Source organism: Amblyomma mixtum, chromosome 3 (genome assembly GCF_055824585.1).
Source record: "Amblyomma mixtum isolate Tamu chromosome 3, ASM5582458v1, whole genome shotgun sequence".
In the NCBI taxonomy this organism is placed as follows: domain Eukaryota; kingdom Metazoa; phylum Arthropoda; class Arachnida; order Ixodida; family Ixodidae; genus Amblyomma; species Amblyomma mixtum.
The window spans coordinates 185,404,907-185,428,540 of record NC_143014.1 but is presented as its reverse complement, the minus strand read 5'-3'; the positions used below and the strand labels follow the sequence as shown (position 1 = coordinate 185,428,540).

At 49.7% G+C, this 23,634-nt stretch overlaps 1 protein-coding gene across 2 annotated transcripts in view; it reads left to right on the top strand.

The window, feature by feature from the left end:
* for (cGMP-dependent protein kinase for) overlaps nucleotides 1–23,634 on the top strand; it is a 148,598-nt gene that overhangs the window by 38,362 nt on the left and 86,602 nt on the right. The window contains exon 1 of one of the 2 annotated variants that reach the window (XM_089582190.1): nucleotides 17,843–18,447. The exons of the other annotated variant lie outside the window; for it this stretch is intronic. Coding sequence (XP_089438316.1) covers nucleotides 17,930–18,447 — 518 coding nt within the window. The 5' untranslated portion in view covers nucleotides 17,843–17,929. Of the gene's footprint in view, nucleotides 1–17,842; nucleotides 18,448–23,634 lie in introns of those variants that run through there. 2 annotated transcript variants of the gene reach the window in all.

Below are 23,634 nucleotides of genomic sequence, written 5' to 3'. Positions count from 1 at the left end.
TGAAAAATGGAATGCAAGATTTTACAAGCGTATCATTGCAAGTGGGGAATACTTTGAAGGAGTTTGAAGGTCTGTGCTTAAAATGTGAACAAATAAGTTCAAACAAAAATAAGTCCGGTTTCTTTTGGGTACCCCCTCGTATAGGCGCCGTAGGCTTCTACCTTAACAGTTGAATTTTTATGCAAGTGCCATTTGTTGCTGATGTGGGACGACGCTTGAGTTCATGGCTCTTGAGGATCCGCCGTTGGACAAATGAAAATTGTTTCTTTTTTTTTGAGGAAAGGAAAAGACAGTTACAGACTCACTTATTTTGGTGGACACTCGAACCGCGCATGATACGCAGTCCCCGATTATAGGTCGCCGGTTCCCCCGATTATTGGTCGCCGGTTCGAATCCCTGCCACGAGCTAGGCTATAACTTAACTGATGGGTTTATGCTGCACGAAACGCTGAATCGTATGACACCATCCGGAACATTCTGCGGCAAACGGTTGGCATTATACAATTTTATCCGACGCGCGGTGCTCACAACTACAACTACTAGGACGCCGACGGCTTTTCGACCGAATTAACGATCTGTATACGATGTCGCGTAATATGTGTGCTGAGTTTACAACAGTTGGAGAAAAAAAAATAGCTGCGGTCTTTGCACTGTTGAACCTGGTTAGAGAGAGAAAGCTGTGGTGTATCGGGCATCTAGATGCGGCTTGTCGTCTATAACGTTGAGTGCATTCCTGACACTGGATAGGCAGCGCGCCCACCCTGCCACCCTGGCAGGGCTGAATGGCTGAACGCGAGAGGTTGCTCACCCAATGAGTGCTGCGGCCTATTGCTGCAGTACCGCGTGTCTGCCACTACGTTGTGAGCGCTAACGCGTGCATCCCACATCTCTCTCTCACCACCGCCACGTACCTCAAAGCGCGATTCACGCGTCCACTGACACAGGGAGCCAGTTATGCGCCCTTCCTTTCCTCAAAATCATCGGAGCCTAGAACGTTGTCAACGCCAACGGCAATGAACACAATGAACGCCGACGGCCTATAGCTTCAGCGCCGCGTTTCTGCCACAAAGTTGTCAATGCCAACGCTTGCATAAGTGGCAACACAAGCAAAATTACGCTCTAGCGTGCCGTGTGCAGGCACGTGTACTAGAGTTTGCGCGTGGGTGCCCGCCGCGAAAGTTGCACTTCTTGCCGTCGCCGCCACACGAGCGAGCCGACGGCAAGAATCTTCTTAAAAACCAACAGCTTGATGGGTCGACACGAGTGACAGTATAATTCTCCACTGTGCGTTAATTAATGTGGTTTCCTCGCGAGGGAGTCATCATAGGTGCCAACGTTCGGGTTGGTGACGTCGAATGACTACGAACTCCCCCATGCAACCCGTTATAGATCTTTCCGTCTAGTACACCGACGTACACGAAATCCACGCACTTCGTCACGATGGCGTCAGATTTCCAACATTGCGCGGCCATGTCTTCGCATTCGAAGTTCGCGGTGGTCATGCAGGCAGTTCAACTATACGGTCGGGCTCCATTCAAGTCGGTGGCGTTCTCTCCGGACAAATGTGAGCGCCGTCGCTATCGGCCGAAGTCCTGTGTACACGAGCATCCCCACGTAGCTCAGGACATTTTTCGTGACATCGTGCCAGAAGACAAAATGCACGAACAAAAAAGCCCTGAATAAATGCGGTCGTAAACAGTGCATTTATGGCGCCGGTTTTCACGAGGGGCAATCAATTACACTGCTGTCCGCTAGCAGAGTGCGGGAAAGGGGCAATGCCCTTCGGAATGTGATGGATTTCGCTTGCGAACCGCGCAGGGAGAAAAAAGAGAGCTGCTCGCGGCAGGCGGTCTAACACTGCGTTGTGGAAGCAGGTGTTCAGTATGGCACGATCAGTATGTGTTCCTGATCACCGAACGTTAAACGGGATTGATATTGTGTTAAAATACCGAATACAAGTCCTGTGACACGCGCGAAACCAATAGCAGTGGTCCAGAAGCAGCACACAGTCACATTGGAGGTGGTGTTCTAACATATCTACTGCAAGTGCGTCGGGGTATGCCAGGTGTTTCAGGGAAGCCAGATACTAATTCCTAAAAATAGCATTTTTTTAAGGCAAAGAGAAGCATTGTGCGGAATAGTAATATCAGTTGGCGGACGTTGGAAAACACGCGAATCGAGTCTAATTGTAAAGTGATTAGCTAAATTCTAATGGTGAACTTTTTAACTATTACTGATAGGCGCTTGATTGTAATTAGCGACTTGTAGCCGGCCGTTAGTAATAGCCACACCGTTTTTTTTTTTCTTAATTTCGAAAACGCGATTACCTTCGCCGCTCTGGCCCAAGAAATTTGAGCTATTTCTCGCTCCATTCGAAAACCGCGCGCATACGGGGAGCTCAGAGCGACGTTTCGCACGGACCACGTGGCCATCTCAGCCCCTCCCGCGTTGCAATGCTTCCCGTTCCGCGCCTCTTCTAGCCACTTGGCTGCTGTAAAAAGTTCTCATTATAACATCGATTGGTTACGTACACAGCACCTGAGTTGCTTCGGAAGGCTCTAGTGCGTAGTGCTTAAAGGCCATTGGTTACAATTTTATTAGGAAAATTGCATCATTTTAAACCAACGTTTTCAACAATCAGCGCACTCTGAGTAGAACGTGGTAAGAAGCGGTCGAAGTAACATATATTAGCTCTTCTTACCGGCTGTTGATTTTAATAGTGTCGTCTTCTTCGTAACAATAGCTTGCAGCTTCCAGTATAATTGCATGTAATTTGTACTTGACCTTAATCGTCTCACATTTCTGAATCACCCGAATACGCTCAGCTTTAGCCGCTTAGCTACCTTTAGCCAATTTGAACAAGTTGAGTCAACACGGAGGCACGTCACTGTGCGCAGCTTACACGGTAGCATAGTGCACGGTATACGAACGGCACGCAGTATCATTATTGTACCGGCCCACGAGGCATGAACCCTCGCCGTTAACTGGCCGAGACATACTAATGTGATAGAAGGAAGAAGGTAGCATTTGCCTTGAAATTAGTTATGTCTGAATTGTGCTGAAATACTTATAAACCTCGTGAAGTCCATTTTCGGCGTGGTTTGATTGTATTTGTTCACGTGTTGCTTGGCAACTTTTAGCGGTTCGTTGTTGAGTCTCTTGTCAACCATTTAAACATGTCTAAGCCATTATAATTGAGAGGCTATCACGAACTAAACATATCACATTTTAATCCTCATGCCGATGTGTTCATAGTTTTTTTTTTTTTTCCGCGCAATGTATACGAATTTGAAACTCTGTCTGGTCATACTCGTGCTCTACCTTTGAAAGAATTTTTTAGTTTCCGCGGTTTGTAAGTGACGTATTCTTTTCATTATGCTTTCGTATATCTTATATCCTACTGATTTTTGCAATCGTGTTCGTGCTTTTTTTTTTTGTTATCCCCTCCTGCCACAGCCTCCTGTGAGGATGCAGTATGTGAAAATAAAATCAAGTAAGCAAACGACGCGTTACGTTCTCAGGGCCAGATTCGGTCTTCCCATTCAAGCACAAGGGGGACGCGGAAATGGTTCATTCGGCACTGGCATGCAAAATTTTGGTGAGAAACTGTTTGCTTTGAAAGGAAACCGATAAAATCGGCTGACTACCAGCAGCAGCTAGGAATATGACCTAGGCTTGAAACTTTATTAACTAGACATCGTCCAAGTTTAGAGAGCGGTTAAATTATGAAGTTTCATTTTTACAACGCCGTAAGCTCGTTAGCGGCAGCATTTGTTCAACTTCTGTTTAACTGCCTTTAGAACACTCTAAGCCGCCGCGGTGACTCAGGGGTTATGGCGCTCGGCTACTGATCCGAAAGACTCGGGTTCGTCGATCCCTATCGCGGCGGTCGAATTCTGGAGGCTCGTGTTCTGTACGATGTCAGTTCACGTTAAAGAACCCCGGGTGGTTGAAATTTCCGGAGCCCTTCACTACAGCGTCCCTGATAGCCTAAGTCGCTTTGGGACGTTAAACCCCCACAAACCCAACCTTTAAGCGGGCGAAACTGTTCTCTTAAATCTGATTCTACAGTGTGTCATTATTAAAAAATACTTTTGGGAAGTTCACGGAACATACGTCAAAGATTCAAATGCATCATAATTTGCAATGTATAAATTTTGTCTAGTTGGAACTCTCGAAATGGTGCACTTCACAAAAGCCTATGACCTATGTTTGTTACTGAGCTGCAGATTTGTAAAAGTGACCTTGAAAGGAATTCTTTTTTTAGCAAAATCAAAACCTTGCTTCAGACAGGTTCAGCAACTGCTGAGCAAAGCGATTTCCCGCTTCCAGTGCATTTCGGTTAAAGCTTGCAAGGAATCTTAATGCACTGTCTACATATCTGCACATGTAATCGTCTATTTCCTTGACATTGAAAGGAAGACTACAAGGGCGGAGCGTCCGTAACTGTGTCATTCCGCCAAACACTTCGTCTGCACAAGGAGCCCTGACCACGAGGAGGTTCCTGCCTGGCTAGATGACGCCTTGCTCTCTCCGCGGTACCATGGCGGTACTTTCACTCCGCTAGGGCCCTAACTCCGCTGCTAGTGCAGCTGGCGCCACCTGTGGGAACTTCTGTTAACTACACGTGCCGAGCAAATTCGTTGTAATCAAGAAAGCTTTTTACTTGGTCTCGAGACGTTACGTAGCATCTGCTTCAATGCTAGAAAAGGATTCGCGGAGTATCAGTCGCAACGCATGACTGGTTGACTCTTTGCCACTTTCATATTCACACACTGACACATCAAGCACTCTATGAAGTAAATGGACAAACTAGGCTTTACGGTTGCTTCTGGTCAATTTGTATGTGTCGGAACGCTCATATTGATCGCGTGAGAAATTGCTACCAAATTTGTTTTCGGAGCTCCTGGGCCCGTATTTCGAGTTTCTGTCATGATCGAAATCGTCACAATCGGCCACAGCGGCCACACCTGATTGGTTGAAACGCCGGGAGCGGACGTAGTGGTTCGGATACATCGAAAACTGTCGAAGAAACTGGACGGTGACGTCACACACATAGCGTGCGCTCCACAGCAGACGCCTAAGAACCCCACTGAGATAATAGCCAATATGGCGGCATGCTCTGATTGGCTGGTTGGTTGGTTGGTTTATGGGGTTTAACGTCCCAAAGCGACTAAGGCTATGAGAGACGCCGTAGTGGAGGGCTCCGGAAATTTCGACCACCTGGGGTTCTTTAACGTGCACTGACATCGCACAGTACACGGGCCTCTAGAATTTCTCCTCCAAAGAAATTCGGCCGCCGCGGCCGGGATCGAACCCGCGTCTTTCGGGTCAGCAGCCGAGCACCATAACCACTGAGCCACCGCTTCGAAGCATGGAGGTAGGACAATTCAGGAGAGGCCCTCGCTATCCGAGCTGCTCGCGAGAAAGTGTGCCGGAAGTCACGCGCTGTCGCAAGGGCTACTGGGAGCATTTGGCCTACGGCGCAGCCAATAGGAACACTGGGCGCAGCGGCGTCGTCTGCTGCATTGTCTGCTGTTCATGCGCAGGCGCGCTGAGTCGGCGGCCAAGTAAGGGAGGGGGGAGGGGGGCGTAGAGGGGAGCCGGCTTCAAAAAATGTGACATAACCGCCTCTCCTGAGTTCTTTCCTTCCTCCAAGGTTCGGAGTGAACTCGGTGGTGTCACTGCGTTTTTCGGCACGTGAATGACTATAAATTGGGTATATAAATTGGGTATGGGGCTTTCGCATCTTATCTTGTCTACAAAAATTAGATGGACGATAAATTTGGCCTGTTTTTTATTTATTTGTTTCGTTGGACGATACGGTAGCTCCTAGGCCTGACGAGCACCGGTTTGTTGCAAAAATTGTTCACTTCATCCGAACCAGATGGCGCCACTATCACCGGAGTTATTGTCTCGTCTGTGTTTGCGCCGCAAAATGGTTGAGTTTACTACACGCAGACGTAAATTCGCTATTCTAGAACGTTCTATTAGCTGTAGCAGCTTCCTGCATCATGATCGTGTGCAATGTTTGGCAGCGTGAAACCGCTCATCATGTGCACGATGGTCAGTCGCCAGCGACGCGCCACTACACCGATGTATTTGACGTGTCAGGGGTAGTTTTTCGGCGTCCATTACGGTTCTCGATAGCCGCGGTGGTGTGGCTCTGCATTGAGCTCGCATTTGCAGGCAAGTTAGTTTTCAAGCGTCAATGGGCATGCGTGCGCTTCGCACCATGGCGAACCTCTGAAAAATTCGTCTGCGAAGTCTCCCAACGCATACAAGAAGAGAAACACAGCAATAAGATTTTGTTTTGGCTCATCCCTTTTATTTATTTGCTGCAGAAAAAAAAATGAAAAACCTAACAGCGGCATATCGCGGTCCTTGCTGTGCCTGCATAAAAGGAATGAAAAGCGTAAAATACCGTCTGCACAACGGTCCGATCGCAGCAGGAACTTACGTTCAGCGATCTTGCAGACGGCAAGTCGTCACGGCGTCCGGATGGTTCAGCACGGCAGCGAGCGCGCATTGTGCAGCGAGTCAGCGCACTACACAAATTTTCCTCGCCGCTCCTTTCCCCCCTCAAGGTAAATGTAAAAAGCCGTGTTGTGGGAACCAGCTATAGCTGCATTTTATTTACCATCGGCGGTCGGCGGCTGTAGCGGCCGCCATCTGTCACTGCAAAGCCCTGCGTAGTCGCGTAGTTGCGTGCATTATTTTCTTTTTAAGTACACCTCCGGCCCTTACAGAGTATCTGAACTATTTTTTTCTATTTATTACAGTCCACTGGGTAAATCAGGCAGTTTTTGATTACCCCTTTACAGTGCAATCCGATGCGCAAATGAAATTTTCTTATGTCCCGCTGATCGCGTTCTATTTCTCGGCAAAGAGCAATATCGCCGCTGGTCGTTTCGCCACGACAATCGCAACGCAGTGCCATCCTGCCGCCGCTCACAGTCGCAACCGAACTGACATCCGCTTCCGGCGTTTCGACCAATCAGCTGAGGCCGATTATGGCGGTTTCGATTGGGACACAAACTGGGAATACGGACCCTGCTGGCAACACATACTGCTCCTATCTCTTGCCAACGCCATTCGGGACTCATTGTCTGAGCAGCATTTGTTTGTAAGCCACGTATACTTCTATTCGCGCCGCGGTGGCGCAATAAATTTGGTGTTCGGCTGCTGAGCCGCAGGTCGCGGCATCGTATCCCGGCCGCGCTACGGCCACATTTCTGTGGAGGATGCAAAAGACGCCCGTGTGCTGTGCGATGTTTAAGAACTCCAGGCGGTCAAAAGTTATTACGCAGCCCCCTCCCTTTCTCTACGGCACCTATGTTATTGGGTCGCCACGCCCTCTATTGCCGCTTCTGTTTACTCCTTTTATGTTCCTTTATTTCCTGACGTACGAATTGCGTAAGCATGAGTGCCGCCGTGAGAGCCTATCGTTCTGGAGGGTATTATTTCTTCGTGCACTGATCCAGAGGAATGGAGTGAAAGGAAGGAGGAGAGGGGGGGGGGGGGGGGGGCGGTGCCGATTTGAATGACCGTACGTTTCATTCGAAATGCAGTCGCCTTGTCCCCCGTCGGCCGCGTTCGGCAGCCTATCTTGAGGGCTTGTCCTGTCTCCTTCCGCAGATGCGTATCTCAAGAAGCTTCTATTTTTGCATATTTGCTGAGCTTGTTGAGCGAACGCTTATCGCTTGGAACAGCCGCTGCAGCGCGAGCGATATAAGCTGCGAAGCTCCTGTCGACAGCCTCCCAAGTCGCTTCTTTTTTATTCCTCCGTACGAGAGCGGATCTTTCTGTATTACGAGTTGTGGTTGCGTAAGGCTATAGCTAGCGGCTTGCCGCCGATGCTACGAACCTAGTTGCGCGCGCTTGCGATGCCCGCGTGGGTAGCACGTGTGTCAGGGGGGCTACAGCTGTCTCAGGTGCGATCAGCCAAGCCGGTTCACGCCGGTGGACCAAGGCCACGGTTCTCGCCGGAAGCGCAGCCCTGCCTCGCTTCGGCGCGCCTTCTTGCGCCGTCCCCCCAGTCCAGCGCTGCATGTGAGGGGCCGTTAGCTGTGTCGTGCGTGCGTGACGTCAAGCACCGCTCCCGCCGCGGTCGAAGGTTGCCTTCGTCCTTGGTCTTGAAAAGAAGCGCTGTACTACTTCTTCACTGAGTGATGTTCTGAAAATATTATCACATTACGCTGTTTAGTGCTTTACTAATTAGCACTGCTCAGCGTTAGGGCTCCAGAAGTTGCCTGTTGTCTTCTGGCTGACTCATTGCGGCCAAAGCATGTTCGCTGTTTCGAGACGACGAGCCATCCTCGCTTTGCCTTTTTGCTCGTCTGCAGGGGGCGTCGGAGGGGGCAGGACCAAACATCTTCTTACCTTCAGGGAATTTGGAACGCTGAAGATGAATTACGAGCAAAACAATGTGGTCCAGAAGCAAACCCCCTGTGCTCTAAACTTCAGACAAAGGCTTTACGTCACCTCTGCCGTGTTCATCGCACTACTTTCGTCGAGGTGCCGTTTATTTCAACAGTCAACTGCACCTCGCGAAGGGCATGCAACACACCGGGTGAGGCATAGGCTTGCATGCGCCAGGCGTCGAGCGTGTCTGCCCAGCACTCACTAAATTCTCGGCGCTAGAGCGTTCACCGCCCACTCTAAACAGAAAGGAGTAAAAAGGGGTCAAGTAGTGTACTCCCTTAAAATTATCAAAGTGTGTGCGCTAGAGGACAGTTAGCGGGTTCGTGTTTAGAGTACTTGTTTGGTGAGGCGCTGCGCAGCTCGATGTGTTTCGTGTTGAATTGCGCATCGTCTGCCTCTGTGCAACGAGGCGGTAGTAATACGACACCCAGCGTATCTGCTGAGGGCCTTTGTCGCCTCCTCGTTCGTGCGCTTATCGCGCGTGTTTTCCACGGCGGGAAAAATTACTGCTGCCGGACGTGGAGCGCGCCACGGCCTGCCCTGTTGCCAGCGCGTGCTTGTGCATGTTGCTCCCGAGACCCCGCCTGTTCGCTGACGGTAGGCTGGGCCGCGCGAGGCGTGATTCACCGCCTCCGCTGGGCATCACACGCGCTCGGCTCCCTTCGCGACTGGGGCTTTTGTTTTGCTTGTTTGGAAACACGCTTTCCGGAGTGGACGCGGGGGCGCCGTGGCGCGGCGCAGTCGGTCGGGTTTCTTCCTTCTTTTAGGCAGTTTTGTTTTCCCTCTTTATATATTTTTTTTTTATTTCTTAATTGTTGCTGCGTTTTGTCGAACGATTGCTTGTGACTGTTTCTCTTCTGCGCAAACTTTTATGCCCTACTGACATTTCGGCGTTGCTTTGCGGAAGCTTACAAATGTCAGCTTATTGTTGCTTTGTCGAGCGTGCGCCTTTAGCCCTTCTTTCGTGCAAGCGACTGAAGTAACTCTCCATGCGCTCTGCATGCAGCATATGTCCTCGCGGTTGTAATCGATCTCCTGTGTTACCTCCGTTAATTTCTATTGTTCAAGTTTTTCTGCGCTGCAGATAGTGTATGCAGCGGTCAACGCCACCACTCAGAGCATTTATAGGGGACAGCTGCGTCTCGCATGCTCACACCTGTTTTATTTTTACTGGCTTATCGGTAGCTCCCCCCCCCCCCGAATTTGTCTCGCCTGCGAACAATTGTCGAAGCTGAAAGGGTCTTTTCCTTTTTCACGAACTCCTTTTGCAAGGAACCAGGCTGTAATGGCCATTCCAGTAAATGCAGATCTTTCTGCGTTGATTATGATTCGAAAACCGTTCGTGCGCAGTATGGAAGCTGTGAGTAGGCGTGCGCTGACATCCGTTCCAACCAGGTTGTGGGGACGCCGTAGACTCACGACTCTGTTCGTGTCGTACAAGTTGGAAATATCTATTTTCCAGCTTGTACGATTTCCGCAAGAAAAGTAACTTCCGTGGCTTTTGTGAAGGTGCGCGCGCGAAGAAAGAAAAGAAGAGTAGCTGACGAAGGTCTAGTGGAAATGTCGATAAGCGCTACACAGTGGCCAGCAGTCGTGTATAAGAGAGGTACCAATGCATGAGTGACGACCGTCTTCGTGACCACCAAACTGTCAGCCGGTGAAACCGACTAATGCTGTAGTGAAGGCAGCCACGCAGGATCCCACAGAGTTTGTGCTGTTTAAAGAGCACATCAGCCTCTGGGTAGCCGAAACTGAGTGAGAGGCAGCAAAATTTCTGCATGTTTCTGAAGGGCATGAACTTTGAAGTCTGAGTATAATATAGAAGGAAATTACGCTTATTCCTTTGCACTAATAATTCCACTTAAACAGCTCATGAGGTTGGTACCAAATAGGTTGCCCGAAAGTTATGATATGGCCGGTAGCGTTCATGCTGGAATTCTAGTTTTAAATATTTTTTGTTTAGATAACGATCAGCTATTCATTGTGAAGAGCTGTGTGACATTTCATTTTTATTTTGAGGTATTTCGCGCAGTCGGTTCGAGTTTTCGCTTATAGTTTATGAAACTCCGTGGCAGCTTACATTGCCTTAAATTCAGCAGATGGAATAGGTTTCTTCACGAAGGCAAGTGAGCACGAGAGTGGACGACATTGAAACAGCTCTGCGCTTACGTTGATTCAAATGCATTTCTCTAATATAAACTTAGACGGCTGCCGCCCTAAAGCAAGAGGGGGAAACAACTTAATTGAAAACTGAAGTGGTGCCTTCGAAGTCCCGGATGGAGTGCAGGACACTAGTGGCTTTGGCGACCAGCTATATGCTCTGGAGATAAGCTCTCAGTTGCTGTCTTTCGAGAGCCGTACTGATCAGACGAAGAGCCCAGTAGTTCAAGTGAAATGGCGGGAAATAAGATCACCACATTATGGGTTTAATTTTTGCCGCTTAATATTTCGCGACCTCTGTGAAGAAAAAAAAAAAGAGCACTTCAGGAAAACACTGAAAATATGCGTATGATTTACACAGACACTTTGTGAGCACTTCTATAAAATTTAAAATATGAACTCTCGATATGCGACGTCGTATACGGTATAGCCACAGCCTCCATAAAATTATGATGAGGATGATGATGATGCATTTTTATGACGCAAGGGCAGCTTTGGCCAATGAACGTCATGGAAAGAGGTGTTTTCGTTGCACAAGGTGGGGTCCAAGACCCATTGCCCAAGCATTTCACACCAGATAAGCCGAGCACCAGGCCGGAGGAATGCTTGTACCTATTAGATCACCGGTGCCGGTGGAGTGGAAATCGAACCAGGAAAATGATGCAAAATAACGGCTTGCTGGGATGCTAGTTATGTACTGGTTAATAACTGTGAGAACTAACAGGTGGGTCGCCCAGGCTCGGGATGCTGAAATTATATATATATATATATATATATATATATATATATATATATATATATATATATATATTTATTCTACTCAACAAGTAATCAAGTTCTACATGGTAAAACCTGTTTTAGAGGAATGAGCGTTTCTTTGCGGGGATTTTATGCCACCTTCGGATCAGGTGCACTAATCTAACTCTGGATTCCGTACTCTGAAACGAAGAAAAACCCTGTGAAGGGCTCGTCATGGGGAATCTTATTGTAATTTCTTACAGAAACTGTGAAGGTGTAGGACAGAAACGTTTTCTACTGCTTTATCACGAGAAGATGCCATTTCTCCCCAGCTTGCTCCTTTTAGAAGGTCAAGCCCCACTCATCCCTTTTTGAAAGGCGCCGAAATTTTACATAAATTCTAACATTTATAAAGACCTTCAGTGCGCTCTAACGAAAAAAAGACATCTTTTTTTTAACTCTGTGTTTGTCACATTATAGCTTCCGTTGCTGATGCAATAGGCCTGCATTTTCGGTGTTTATTTCTGAGAAAAATCGGCGAACGCTTTTCGGCGTTTATTTCTTCTTGGAAAACGTGTGTTTTCCGGATATAGTTATGCGGCGCAGACGCTAACAGCGGCGATTATCGGCGAAAAAACAAACAAACAAACAAACAAACTCAAAGTTCACAAAAGCGTGTAGTAGACGCAAAGCGCGTGAATTTTGTTACCTCAATGGTACAGTTGGTTGTAGTAGTAGGCTTACTAACCTTGTTGACTCGATTGTGTTAGCACGCTTGAGTTGCCTGCTCCCAACTTCGAAAATTCTCGTTCAGCATTATTGCTTGAGATATTACAAGGCGCTCGGGTCAAAGCGGGATAGCCGCACGCAAGTAATTTCCAAAACAACGGCCGGAGCGTCGATGATAGCTGTGACCGATACGGCGGCAAATTTCGACCTTCGGCTTAAGCTTATTCAAGCTGCATTCGTCCCGCGTTACGAGTCTGTAAATCTATTCATAGTGCGCGAAATCATCTGACGACCCAGTTTTTCACAATGATTAACGATTCGGACGTATTATCTTGGGGCCACCTCTGAACTCCAAGTCTAATGGGTTGTCCCTCGGGATTTAAGCAGCTTCTCTGAAGACCTTGCTTAATGATGGAGAAAAGCTGCTGTCCACAATTCAAGGTCTTCATCTACAAGGCTGTCCAGACTTCAGTGGCCTTCTGCAGGTGGCTGATTCAATTTCTTCAGCAAATGTGTACCAGAGAGAGTACACGTTTCTTACAGAAGAGTGACGTCCTCATTTTGTGCTATAAAATTACGGAATGAATTACTATTTGTACTAAAGAACAATGTGATAATTACACACATTTAAACGTCACCTCAAGCTTCTTTTTGTCGTCATTCTAACACCCGAGTGAATTTCGATGGAGGCGAAATTCTAGAGGCCTGTGTGCTGTGCGATGTCAGTGCACGTTAAAGAACCCCAGGTGGTCGAAATTTCCGGAGACCTTCACTACGGCGTCCCTCATAGCCTGAGTCGCTTCGGGACGTTAAACCCCAATAAACCAATAAACCAAATCTAACATCTGACTTTTTGTGACCCCTTTTCGTGGCTTTTATTTCCTGCTATGAACTTCCGCTGATCTGATACAGTAGGGCCCATATATCGAACCGGTATATTTCGAGTGATTGGCTGTATCGTACGCACAGATTCCTGGGTAAAAGTAAAAGAGAGTCGCGCGCTATATCGGACTCATGCAATTTCATTCGGCATATCGAACTTCGCGCCGTTCACCTGTAAGTGGCGCTTCTCCTAACGGCGCTCTTCGATCACTTTTCGCGCACGGAGACAGGTCGACTGCGCCGCATTGGGCATCCGCTGGCAGCGCTAGCGCTGCGAAACCTGTGAAACCGTATGAAGAGGTGAACGTGGCTGCGCTTGAGGGTGACCTTCGATTTCTTATACTAAATTTTCACGCCACATCGTTGTCATGCGGTGAAGCCAACCTAACTTTAAAGCCTAGGGGCAGCCATCGCCTGGTATGCTTTGCAGCCGAAAGCGTTGTGGAAACCATTACTTCAAGTTTAATGAGCTATTTGTAGTGTACTGGTAACAGTATTAGACATCTTATGGCAGGCAGTGGCTAGTTACAAACAGCAGCCCGCTGCGGCTTCGATGCGAAGCAGGTTGCGAAGGCGTTGCGAAGCTATTGCAACGCCTAGCGGGTGGTGCACTGTCAGCACCTCAGTGGGTGGTATACGTCGCTGCAGGAAGCTTTTCACTAGCGTGGGTGCAATGTGTTCTTACTTCCAGGTTACAGATAAGCTTATTTATTGTCATTTCTTATGTATCGAATTCTGGATATATCGAACTATTCATGATCCCCCTCGAGTTCGATACGTCCCGGGTGGTTGCTATTTTTTTCTGTATCATTTTTTTTTTTCAGTTTAATTTTTAACTTCTCGTAATCAGTCTTCGTTGCATTCCTTTTTTATGCGTATTTAAAGCGTTCTTGTTTTCCCTTTGTTTGTCTCTTACACTGGAGTTTCCTTAATGCTGTGGTTGTTTAGATGATATTTTCACTTTGTATCTAGAGTCCCGTTTCAGTCTGTGACCCTCGTCTTTGATATTATCGTTGGTTGTATGATGTAATTGCATGCCTTAATAAACTGAAGCTGAAGAAGGACTGAGAAGAAGTAGCAGACGACGTTTCTTGATGGTTTTTTTTTTTAATGTGCGAAACAGCGAGTGCTGTAGTATTTCTAGCCAGAGTAAAAATGGAGATTTTCTAAAGTGGCCTCAGCCTCAAATAATGCTGTTTTAGGCCAACTAGGCGCACTTTGTTTGAATACTGTCGGACTGCTCTCGTAGGAGAGGCGCCAGTAGTTCGCTCACAGTTTGCTCGCAAGGCTGGCTTCCGCTCCCCTGCGAACAAGTTGGGAGGTTGGTGCATATATTGGTGTTTGTTATAGAGGAGTGACAGCTTATTCTCAAAGTCAAGATGTCTCCGAATATTGGCCTCCTCGCCAGCACCGCCATTATTACCAGCCCTCTAAACAAGTACAGTAAAGTCCCTATGCAAGGGATTCACTTCCGTCAAGCTTGCCGTGTGGTCTTTTTTCGTTTTTTTTTTTCGGACGATTTTCTTTAGAGCTTAACAAGTTGTACTGACGTTCAGAAAACAATGAATGGTAAAAATGGAAACTGTTTTTATTCCAACTAGCGTGGCTATGACTCTTCTGCTACTCACCTTTGCGTAGCCAGCGCACTCCTTCATCCCTGGAATGCCATTCTGTTAGTCATCCACGCCCTAATCTCCACGCGATAACGGTGCAACTGTGTTCCTTAACCGCGAGGTTTTGCTGCAGAATTTATCAGTATGGAGTACCTCGAAGCTGACACCGACCCTAGGACATTTCAGTACTCGTTTTTCTTTCTCTTTTTTTTTGTTGGTTGCTTCATATTTGGAAATTAGGTTGCACTGAATTTTCTTCTCGCCTTTCCATTGTGAGAGTAGACTTTGTTTACTCAGTGTTTACTCAGTTTGTTTACTAAGCACACAGCGTGCCTTTAGCATGATTTCAAGAGGTATGAAAGGTCACTCTTAAGGGACGCGACTTTCGATTGTGGCTGTATGTTGTAGCTGCACGAGACATACTTTCTGACCGTGCTGCAGAGTTTTCATTTGTTTGCAATACGTAGGAACCTAAGCAGCGAAGACATAAAATCGCCGAGCTCTAGCAGAGTATCTCGTAACACTAATGCAGAAATGGTTCTTATAATGATGGCACCAACCGCGTTGATGGCGTCATACGACATTAGAGAGTTTTAGCTGAGCGGGTTTACTGTCCGCTCCGCTCGCAGTTCCTAGCGGAGCCACAGCGGAGCGTCGCGCAAGAGTAGAGTTTTAGCGCAGCGTCTTCCCCGTCCGCTCAAGCGAGGCGACTCGTTGCGCCTCCTAGTGGTGGTAACTGGACTTGCCAGAAAATGGTTATAAGTAAGCCTCTCTGATATATGCGTGAATAAATAAATGATAGCTGTTTACGTTTGCTGTATGCTTTCTGGTAACAAAAGTGATTTGGTTTTAGCAGTGAAGCTTTCGTATTAGAAAAAAAATTTAAATGTCTGCCACTGCGAGAGCCAAGCCAAGACCACGCAAGTCACCCCTCGCAACGTGCGCGTGTACGCATTTGTAGCGTTGTCTATCGTGTGCATTCATCCTCTACGCGTGCGAGCGTCGATCGGGATCGAGTTACGTTCGCAAGTTATCCGACACCGCCTGCAATCTGTTCGCCATGCCAAAAAGTATCCGGCAAGACCCGCGCTGGCGGCCGCCATGTTGAATGTTTACGTTTGGTTCGGCTAGCGCGAGCCCAGAAGGCTTTGCGCGAGGCCCGCTCGTCGGCCCGCTCCGGACTCCGCTTGGCTCGCGCGGGAGCGGGGCGGAGGAGCCGTTCCGCTCGCGCGCTCCCGCCTGAGCGCTTCGCGCATGCGCAGTAGCGCTCCCGCTAGCTCGCTGAGCGGAGCGAGCGCACAAACCCGCTCAGCTAAAACTCTCTATTGTTTCTGGGTGCTCAGGCACCATCTCTGACAGTCGCGCTCTCGAAAGCAAGCCAACGGGAGTCCGGTGGCACAGGGGGAGCTCCATGCAGAAAATTAACCATCACGGGTTCTCTCGAGCGAAGGCCCGTACACAGACACACGCAGCGAAGGGGCAAGGCAGGAAATCGCGCCTCTGGTCCAGTTGTGCGCTAGGTTGGGGGCCGAAATTCCGGCGTTATAGTCACCGAGTCGCCCTATCGAAAAGATGGAGGAGGTTCTTAACACGAAGAGCGATTTTACTCGGCTTGCTTGTGGCAGTGCATCACTGCTTTCTAGCGAATGGAACGTGCGATAAGGGAGTACTTACTCCCCTATTGCAAACCTCTTCTACCTTGGAGGATACCACTATACATTTGACCAACACTGTACCCATTTCGAGTTACTGGTCAGTTTGCTGTCGCCCTACCATATGCTAGCCGTCCCGGTTAACTCAGTTGGTAGAGCGACTTCTCCGGCGAAGTGGTGGTCCCGGGTTCGAAACCTGGACCAGGACGAATTTTTCTTTAACTACGAACTTTCTGCGGAAGCTGTACAGCTTTCCTTTGTAGCCGTAGGCTGTGCTTGGGTGGATTCGATCGAGTAATTACTTCTATATTGCAAATCTACTCTGCCTTGGAGGATTCCCCTAAACATTTGACCAAACTTAACGTGGTTGACAGGTGCGGCAGCCATAAACCGTTCGTTGCGAGACCCGTTCAGGTTACTCTTTTCTGCCCCTCGCCCCTTTCTCTTACAACTAGCGTTATCTAGATTTCACACTCCGCACTACTTGCAGAGGTCAGAAGGCGGATGTCCTTAATTGAACTTTCGAGTAGATACACCTTGGCGTCCAACGAGGCCTAACAGATGACAAAACGAATTCCACCTGCCCTTCGCCTCTAAGGGCACTCCACTGCGTTCCGAGGTCCTCCGAGGCCCGCCTTTTTGTTAACCAATCGCTCCGATTTCATGTACGCGCGCATTAGTTCGACCTGACGTGAGGTAAAAGGAGAGAAAGGGGACACTCTTGAGCGGTGGTTTGCAGCAGCTGGATTTTTTTCAGTTTGCCAGTTCCGTCCCTCCCACCCTTTGTTTTACGCTACGCGCATGCTGTTAACATCGTAACGGCTACTCAATGGTATAAAGCGAGAGCGGTGGTGCTTTAACTAACCGACTCCGCGTGCCAAACAAGGCGGTGGCTTCGGTCACCTTTCAGAAGGAGCACATCAAAGCGTCAACGAAGTTATTCTCTGTTTTTGCTTTGGCTCTCGTAGATGTGTTTTCGTCGCGTCCATGTGACACTCGAGTCCGGAGGTCAGATTCTCTTGTCTGATTTTCACCGTCATTTGGAAAAAGTGTACACTGGGACTTTTCGGGCGACGCGAAGCGATTACGAATCAGAAAGTGAGAGAGAGAATGAATGTCGCTTATCCCATCGCAATCCATCCGGCTCCGAGAGTGTTTTCGCCTTTGCGCGTCGTTTTGATGCTGTCCCGCGATACCATCTCCTGTCCGGGGCAGCGGCCTCGCAATTCCTGTGTGGCCAAGGAACGCTGCCGCTCCGTACGCAAGTCAATGGCTCGATAGTGGCTGCTCGGGAGCGGGTGTCGAATTTCTCCGTAAATAAAACGGACACCGCAACATGAAGACAACGGCGGTGTACACATCTCTCAAAGCTGACACCAGTTGTCCCATCGGCAGTTGTGACACATTGTGCGGCGTACGGAGGCTAAAAAAGTATCTCCTTTGTCCCTCCGGCGGTGGCGAGCCGGGGGGAAAGGGCGCCGAAACAAAGGCCGCGCACAACGCGCGCGTCATCGCGAGAAGCTCTCCCGTGGACGCGCCTTTCTCCTCGCCGCCGTCGGTCCCTTTGAGCATGCGCGCGCATCACCTGTCGCGCGTACGCCGTCATTTAAGCCCGACTTTCCCCCGCTCTTTCCCCTGGCAACACCGGCCACAGCGCGGCCGGAGTCGCCTTTCATTTCCTCGTCCGGCCTGCCCAGCTCGCGTCGGCGCGCGCGCTGGGAGAAAAAAAAAATGCTCAGCGCCGTCGTCCCCTCGGCGGCGAGTCCTTCGTGCGAAAGCAGCGGATCGCGGGGTTCACCGTCTGCCTCCCGCCGCCGTCGCCGTCAGCCGCGGTCATCATCGTCGCCTCGTGCGCGGCGCCGACAGCCGCCGCAGGTGCCGCGCCGCGGCCACTCGTCCTCCGCATCGGCGGCCTGGTCCTCGTCGTGCGTCGTCTCGCTGTCGCCGGCCTGCTTCAGCTGGACGCCCGCGTCGCTGATTGTCGGGGTCCCGTCTCTGGCCGTCGACGCACAGGTCGCGACGGCGCTCTTGATCGCCGCCCGCGGCCAGGCCGCGACGCTGGTGTTGGCCGGCCTGCACCGGGGCCGGGAGGCATGCGAGCGAACCCTGGCTTCGTTGGGCGCCGGACTGCGCGCGCTGACGGCCCTCCTCAAGGGCGCCCTGCGCGTGCTCATGCGCATCGGCCACGGTTACGGCGACGCCTGCTCGGCTAGACTGCGGGCCTGTCTACTGCACTTGCGCAAGGCACGGTAGGTGCGGTAGGCTTGCCGACCTTTGACCCTTTCCCAAAATGCTCCCGTAGATTCGAGGCGCGCGAGGGTAAACGCGGCAGATATCCTCTGTCCAGCACCATGTATGTCGGGCGCTGTGCCGACAGCATTGTACTAAGCACCATGGTACTGCCGCCTAGCGCCTAATGATGCATGTGTGTAGCCCACGTCGAACTGCGAGACACGAGTTACCGGCGTTGTCATGTCGCGAAAGCGGTTGATGTATACATGCCGGGCGTGCACGCCGCGTGGTTGTGTGACGAGGTGTTAGCTGCGCTATTAAGCGCGCAGCGTCTGACCGAAGGCCTCGTGTACACGGCGTGTTCATCGTGTGAAGCGTTTTCGTCTCGTAATGCCTCTTAAGTCGTCCCGTCATTTGCTGCCGTGCATTGCAGTTGCCGTTTGTAAGTACTCCTGCCGCGAAAGCGGTCGGGTGCACGAGCCTTTTTTTTTTGTTTGTTTCAGTCTCCATATTACTTATGCGCCGATGTTACTTCGCGACATCGCTTTTGTTGCGTAACACGCGGGCGCGGCGAACGTATGTTGGTAATAACTGTGACATTAGGCAGCTGCAGTAGCGCTCTGCGCGAAGCGTTGAAAAAAATGCAGACACCGGTACAAGACAGTGCCGGTACAGCGCGTGACGGAACAGAATTCGCCCCCTCGTATACCTCTGCCTAGGTGCTCCGTTTCCCTGCTGTCTGATCCGAAGTCCCCAGGGTCTGTTCTTTCTTCCTACTTCTATATGCAAGCTGACACCATGTAGATCTTCATTCCTGCCTATACGGCTTCGTTAGCGCGCACTCTCGTTTCGGACACGAAACAAAAGGAAGAATTTCTGCGCCGCCGGGAGGAAAATTCGCTAAGCTTTTGTTTCTCGTTTTCGAACGCGCTGCGCCGTGCTGACTTTTTTTGTTGTTATTGTTGCGCTTGCAGTCCGCACGTTTTACTTTGTGCACAAATTACAGCGGCTAATTCGCCGAGTAATGACTATGAGGAAGCGGCATTCGTTAAGGCCGTTGCGTAAAGGGCACGAGGAAGGTGCGTGATTTATTGTCGCCGTGTAAGAAAGGCGCACCGGGCGCGCTCGGGAGCACGCGATGTGTACTAGCCGATGTTCCTCGTGTGTCTGACTGCCCCGACCGCCCGCAGTGGCCACTACGTCGCGTACATGCAGACGCGCCTTCTGTCCAGATCTTTAGTGCTGTCGCCAGGGTAGCGGGGTCGTGTTGTTCCCAAGCATTTTTCTTTCACCTTCCTTCGTTTGTTCACCCGTATACGCGCATAGATGGACCGACACCATGCGTTCATGTCGTCCCGCAGCCGACGTCTTGTGGAAAAACCGTCCCAAACCCATCGTGTGCGTGGCCAGGAGATCGAATGATAGAAGTGTCTGAACGAATGAGGAAGAAAGAAAAAAAGGTCCATCCAGTGACGCCAGTTCGATCAGCCTTTGAGGCTAAAATACCCAGTGGAACGAAAGGTCAAGGATGGGAATGATGGGATGTATGAGTGATTCTCGGAAGGTATACGGCGCAGTGCAGGCGCGGTCCCATGGACTTGAGGCATTTATTCGTATAAAGGATGAAGGTCACCGTGGTTTTCCTATGTAGACTTTCACGCCCATGAGTCTACTATGGCGACACTTTTACGCGCTCGAGTCATTAGCGACCCGCCGGGCCTCGCCTGTAATTTTGTTTCCTTAATTCTTCGCTAGTCCACCGGACCTGTACAGCGCGCTAGAAACGCTAGCAACCGAAGTGCCTGGCAAACCCTTATCTGCCCACTGTTACGCGTACCTTTGGCCCTCGTTATCGCATCGTCAACAATGCAAGTGCCCACGCGCGCATGGGATACATGAAACACGTGGAGATCGTAAGCCAGAGAAGTGGAGTGCTTAACACTCTCCAAAGAGCAGTCAAAGCCCGTCTACTGCATGCACGTCAACAGCGGCTCACTCATTGTTCGCGGAGCTAAGTTCATTAGGTGCAGTTAAGATGACATCAGGAAGGCGGATGTGCGTTGCACTGAGCGTAGACTTACACTTCATCTACGTAACTTTTCAGTCTGCCTGTGCACTTACTTGATGTACTGTGACTAAAAAGTGGAGTGAAATTGTTGTACTTATGAGCCGAGTGGCTTGCGGTGTGCGATGTGTAATCGAAAAAAAAAAAAGTTGAGGTTGATTGCAAATGTCTGCTATATTTTAGAACCAAAATTGTCGTTGTTTATGTGGCTGGTTGATAGTGCCCTCATAATTCGTAGGCAAAGTTTATCTGGCAATTAGTGTGTACTTTAGTTATTTTTCTAACCAAGCCGTGCGGGGGGGGGGGCTCCGGAAAATAAAATTTGCAGGTACACCTAATTACTTTGTGTGTTGGCAATGCTATAAAGGAGTAGAAGCTGTTAGTGCCTTTACCTGAAGTGGCGTCACATGTCCGGTCTGGTGACGTCACTGTCCTCCGGCCAGTGGGAATTATCCGGTCTGGTGACATTGCTCCTCTCTAGCCAATGGGCAAATTTTATAGCCGAGGACACTTTTTTTTTTTTTCTCGATGAGTAAAACGCAAGAGTTTGAGGAGAGAGCACGTGCAGAATTGCAGTAAGTTCGTACGTGCCACTTGTTTGACTCCTGTTTGATTTATTTTGCGGGCGGCTTTCAATGTAGAACCGATAAAGAAAGGCAGATAAAAAAAATGGGAACAAAACTACGGAATCCGCGCCGAGATTGGATACTGTGGTGATGTCCGAGTATTCCTTTTGCTGGACACAGCGATTTAGATTGGAGACCCCAACGTTTTTGAATACAGTTAAAATGAGTTCCTTGATAGCGCCGCAATAGGCTAACGCTAAGGTGATTGGTAGCTCGCAGCAGAATGTGTAAAGATTTGTAGATTAGCTTGGTACCGATTTCATTCATTGCTGGCGGCATTACTTGCGGAGTAATGCGCAATTTTGGAAAATTCGAACGGACTACCGCTTTTATACATTGCCACGGTCGATGGTAGTCTGGGCTCAATCTCAGGCTTCTCTGCTTCCGACGCAGAAAATTCAGGTGCATTCCCTGCATGCTGCGGCACCTACATCTTCCGCGGCAGTGTGTATTCTCTCTAAACCTGTGACCCTGCCCATCGTTTGCACTGCACCGACGAAAAACCCTTCGATATCACGGGAGACTCCCGCAGAGTCGCCATGCAGTGTAATGACGCCATTCTCTGGTAGTCTTGATCATCGGGGGTCCTTCGCCACTGGACGGTCACAACGGGAAGATAGCGGACGACTTGGAGACACCCGCTGGGGTTCATTTTCTAATCCCCTTTGGGCTGTTTCGCGATGCGTTCTGTGTTCAATTAGGTGGCCGCGTTTCGCTGGAGGCGTTGGTTTTCTTTTGCTGTTGTGTTCGATTCGTCAGGAAGAGTTCCGACTTTTCTGCTTTGTGTAAGTGGTTCACTATATGGTGTCATGCCTTCCTAGAGGGTTGTTTCGACGTCCTCTAGACATCCGGTTTCACGCCATAGGGTAATGTCATCGGTGTAGAATGTGTGATGAAGCTTGGCCGCGGTGGTCTAATTTCGCTGGAGGCAAAATTCTAGACGCCCGTGTACTGTGCGATGCCAGTGCCCATTAAAGAATCCCAGGTGGTCGAAATTTCCGGAGCCCGTCACTACGGCGTCCCTCATAGCCTGAGACCATAAACCAAGGTTGGGGATTGTGAATAGCTGCCTGGATAAAGCTGTCATACGTTGATTAAAGAGGGTGGGCGATATAATCGATCATTGAGTTGTTCCACAGGTAATGTTGACTGTGAAGAAGAGAGGCTGCGCGTCCTTGAAACGGGCTGACCTAACTTTAGGAAACTGCGTATGTAATTGTACATGTTTGTGCCACTTTCCGTGTCAGGAACGGATTTGAGTACGCGATCGGGTGTAACGTTATCAAAAGCCTTTTTTATGTCTATTGCGAGAAGTGCTTGTGTGTGTGCAGCCTTTGGCTACAGAAGCGTGTTGTGTGGTGTGAGAAATAAGTCCTGCGTGCGATGTTTCCGCGGTAGCATATGAGCTGGGGCGGAAAATGTTTCGTGATTTCCGGGTGTTCTTCTAGTCCGTTCAATGCAAGCCGTTCCATTGTTTTGGCCACGCATGACGTTAAGGATATTGGTCTGAGGTTGGTAAGCGTGGCTGCTTTTCCTAGTTTTGGGATCATGGTAATGTATGATGTTCTCCATTAGTCTGGGAAGCCTCTTTACTTACTAAACACCATACCACTAACATCAACATCTTTAGCTACTCCAGCGCAGCCATCTGCAATATACAACGCCGACTGCTGGAAACCCACCTACATGACATTCTAATAGAATCCTATAACCGCCATCCGAACATTACAATCACCCTGCGTTGGATACCTGGTCGTGCTCGGACAGAGGAAAATTAGCTGGTCAATCAACGGACCCGCAAAATTAACATCCGGGCTCCCTCGATCCCCTGGCCTGTGCACTAGGCCTTAGCTCTGGCATTGAATAAAGTTTTTTTCCCCTTCTCCTCCTCGGTAGAGGCGAAATACCGCAACGTTTGCATTCGTTATTTTAGGTGCGCATTAAGATCCCTGGGTGGTCGAAATTAAAAACGGCGTGCCTCTGTGCCAGGACGCAGGATTGGCGTGTGGAAATGCATCCCTTGAACGAAGTTCGATCAGTCGGTGTTTTTTGCGATGGCATCGCCCGACTGAAGTGGCTAGGTCACTCCATCCAAATTGACCTCGCTGACTACGCGCCTTAGAAAACGGTGACAAAGTGGTACGCGGTCTCTGGAACACCGTGCGCGCTCCCCCAAGAGTTTCCCGTTATGACTGCGTATGGTCGTGTTTGTTATGGACGTCGACCATTCGTTTGGAGCGTGTTGCACCCACTGCTATCTTTCCGAGGAACGAGACAAACCGCGACAGTGCACCCACGGCCGCCGTGGGTTGCGCGCTTCCATCGAGTCCCAGTGCTAGAGCTCTGCGGTTGCCGCACCTGCTTCGCGTGTGTGGCGATTGAGCAGTGTCGTTACTGCAGGGCGGCGGACTTACCACCGATGATGTCTTTGTACCTTCCATCGCAGAAACAAATATCCGTGTCGCCGTGCAACCTGATGGCACTGCCGTTTCCTCCGCGCGAGACCGCGGAGA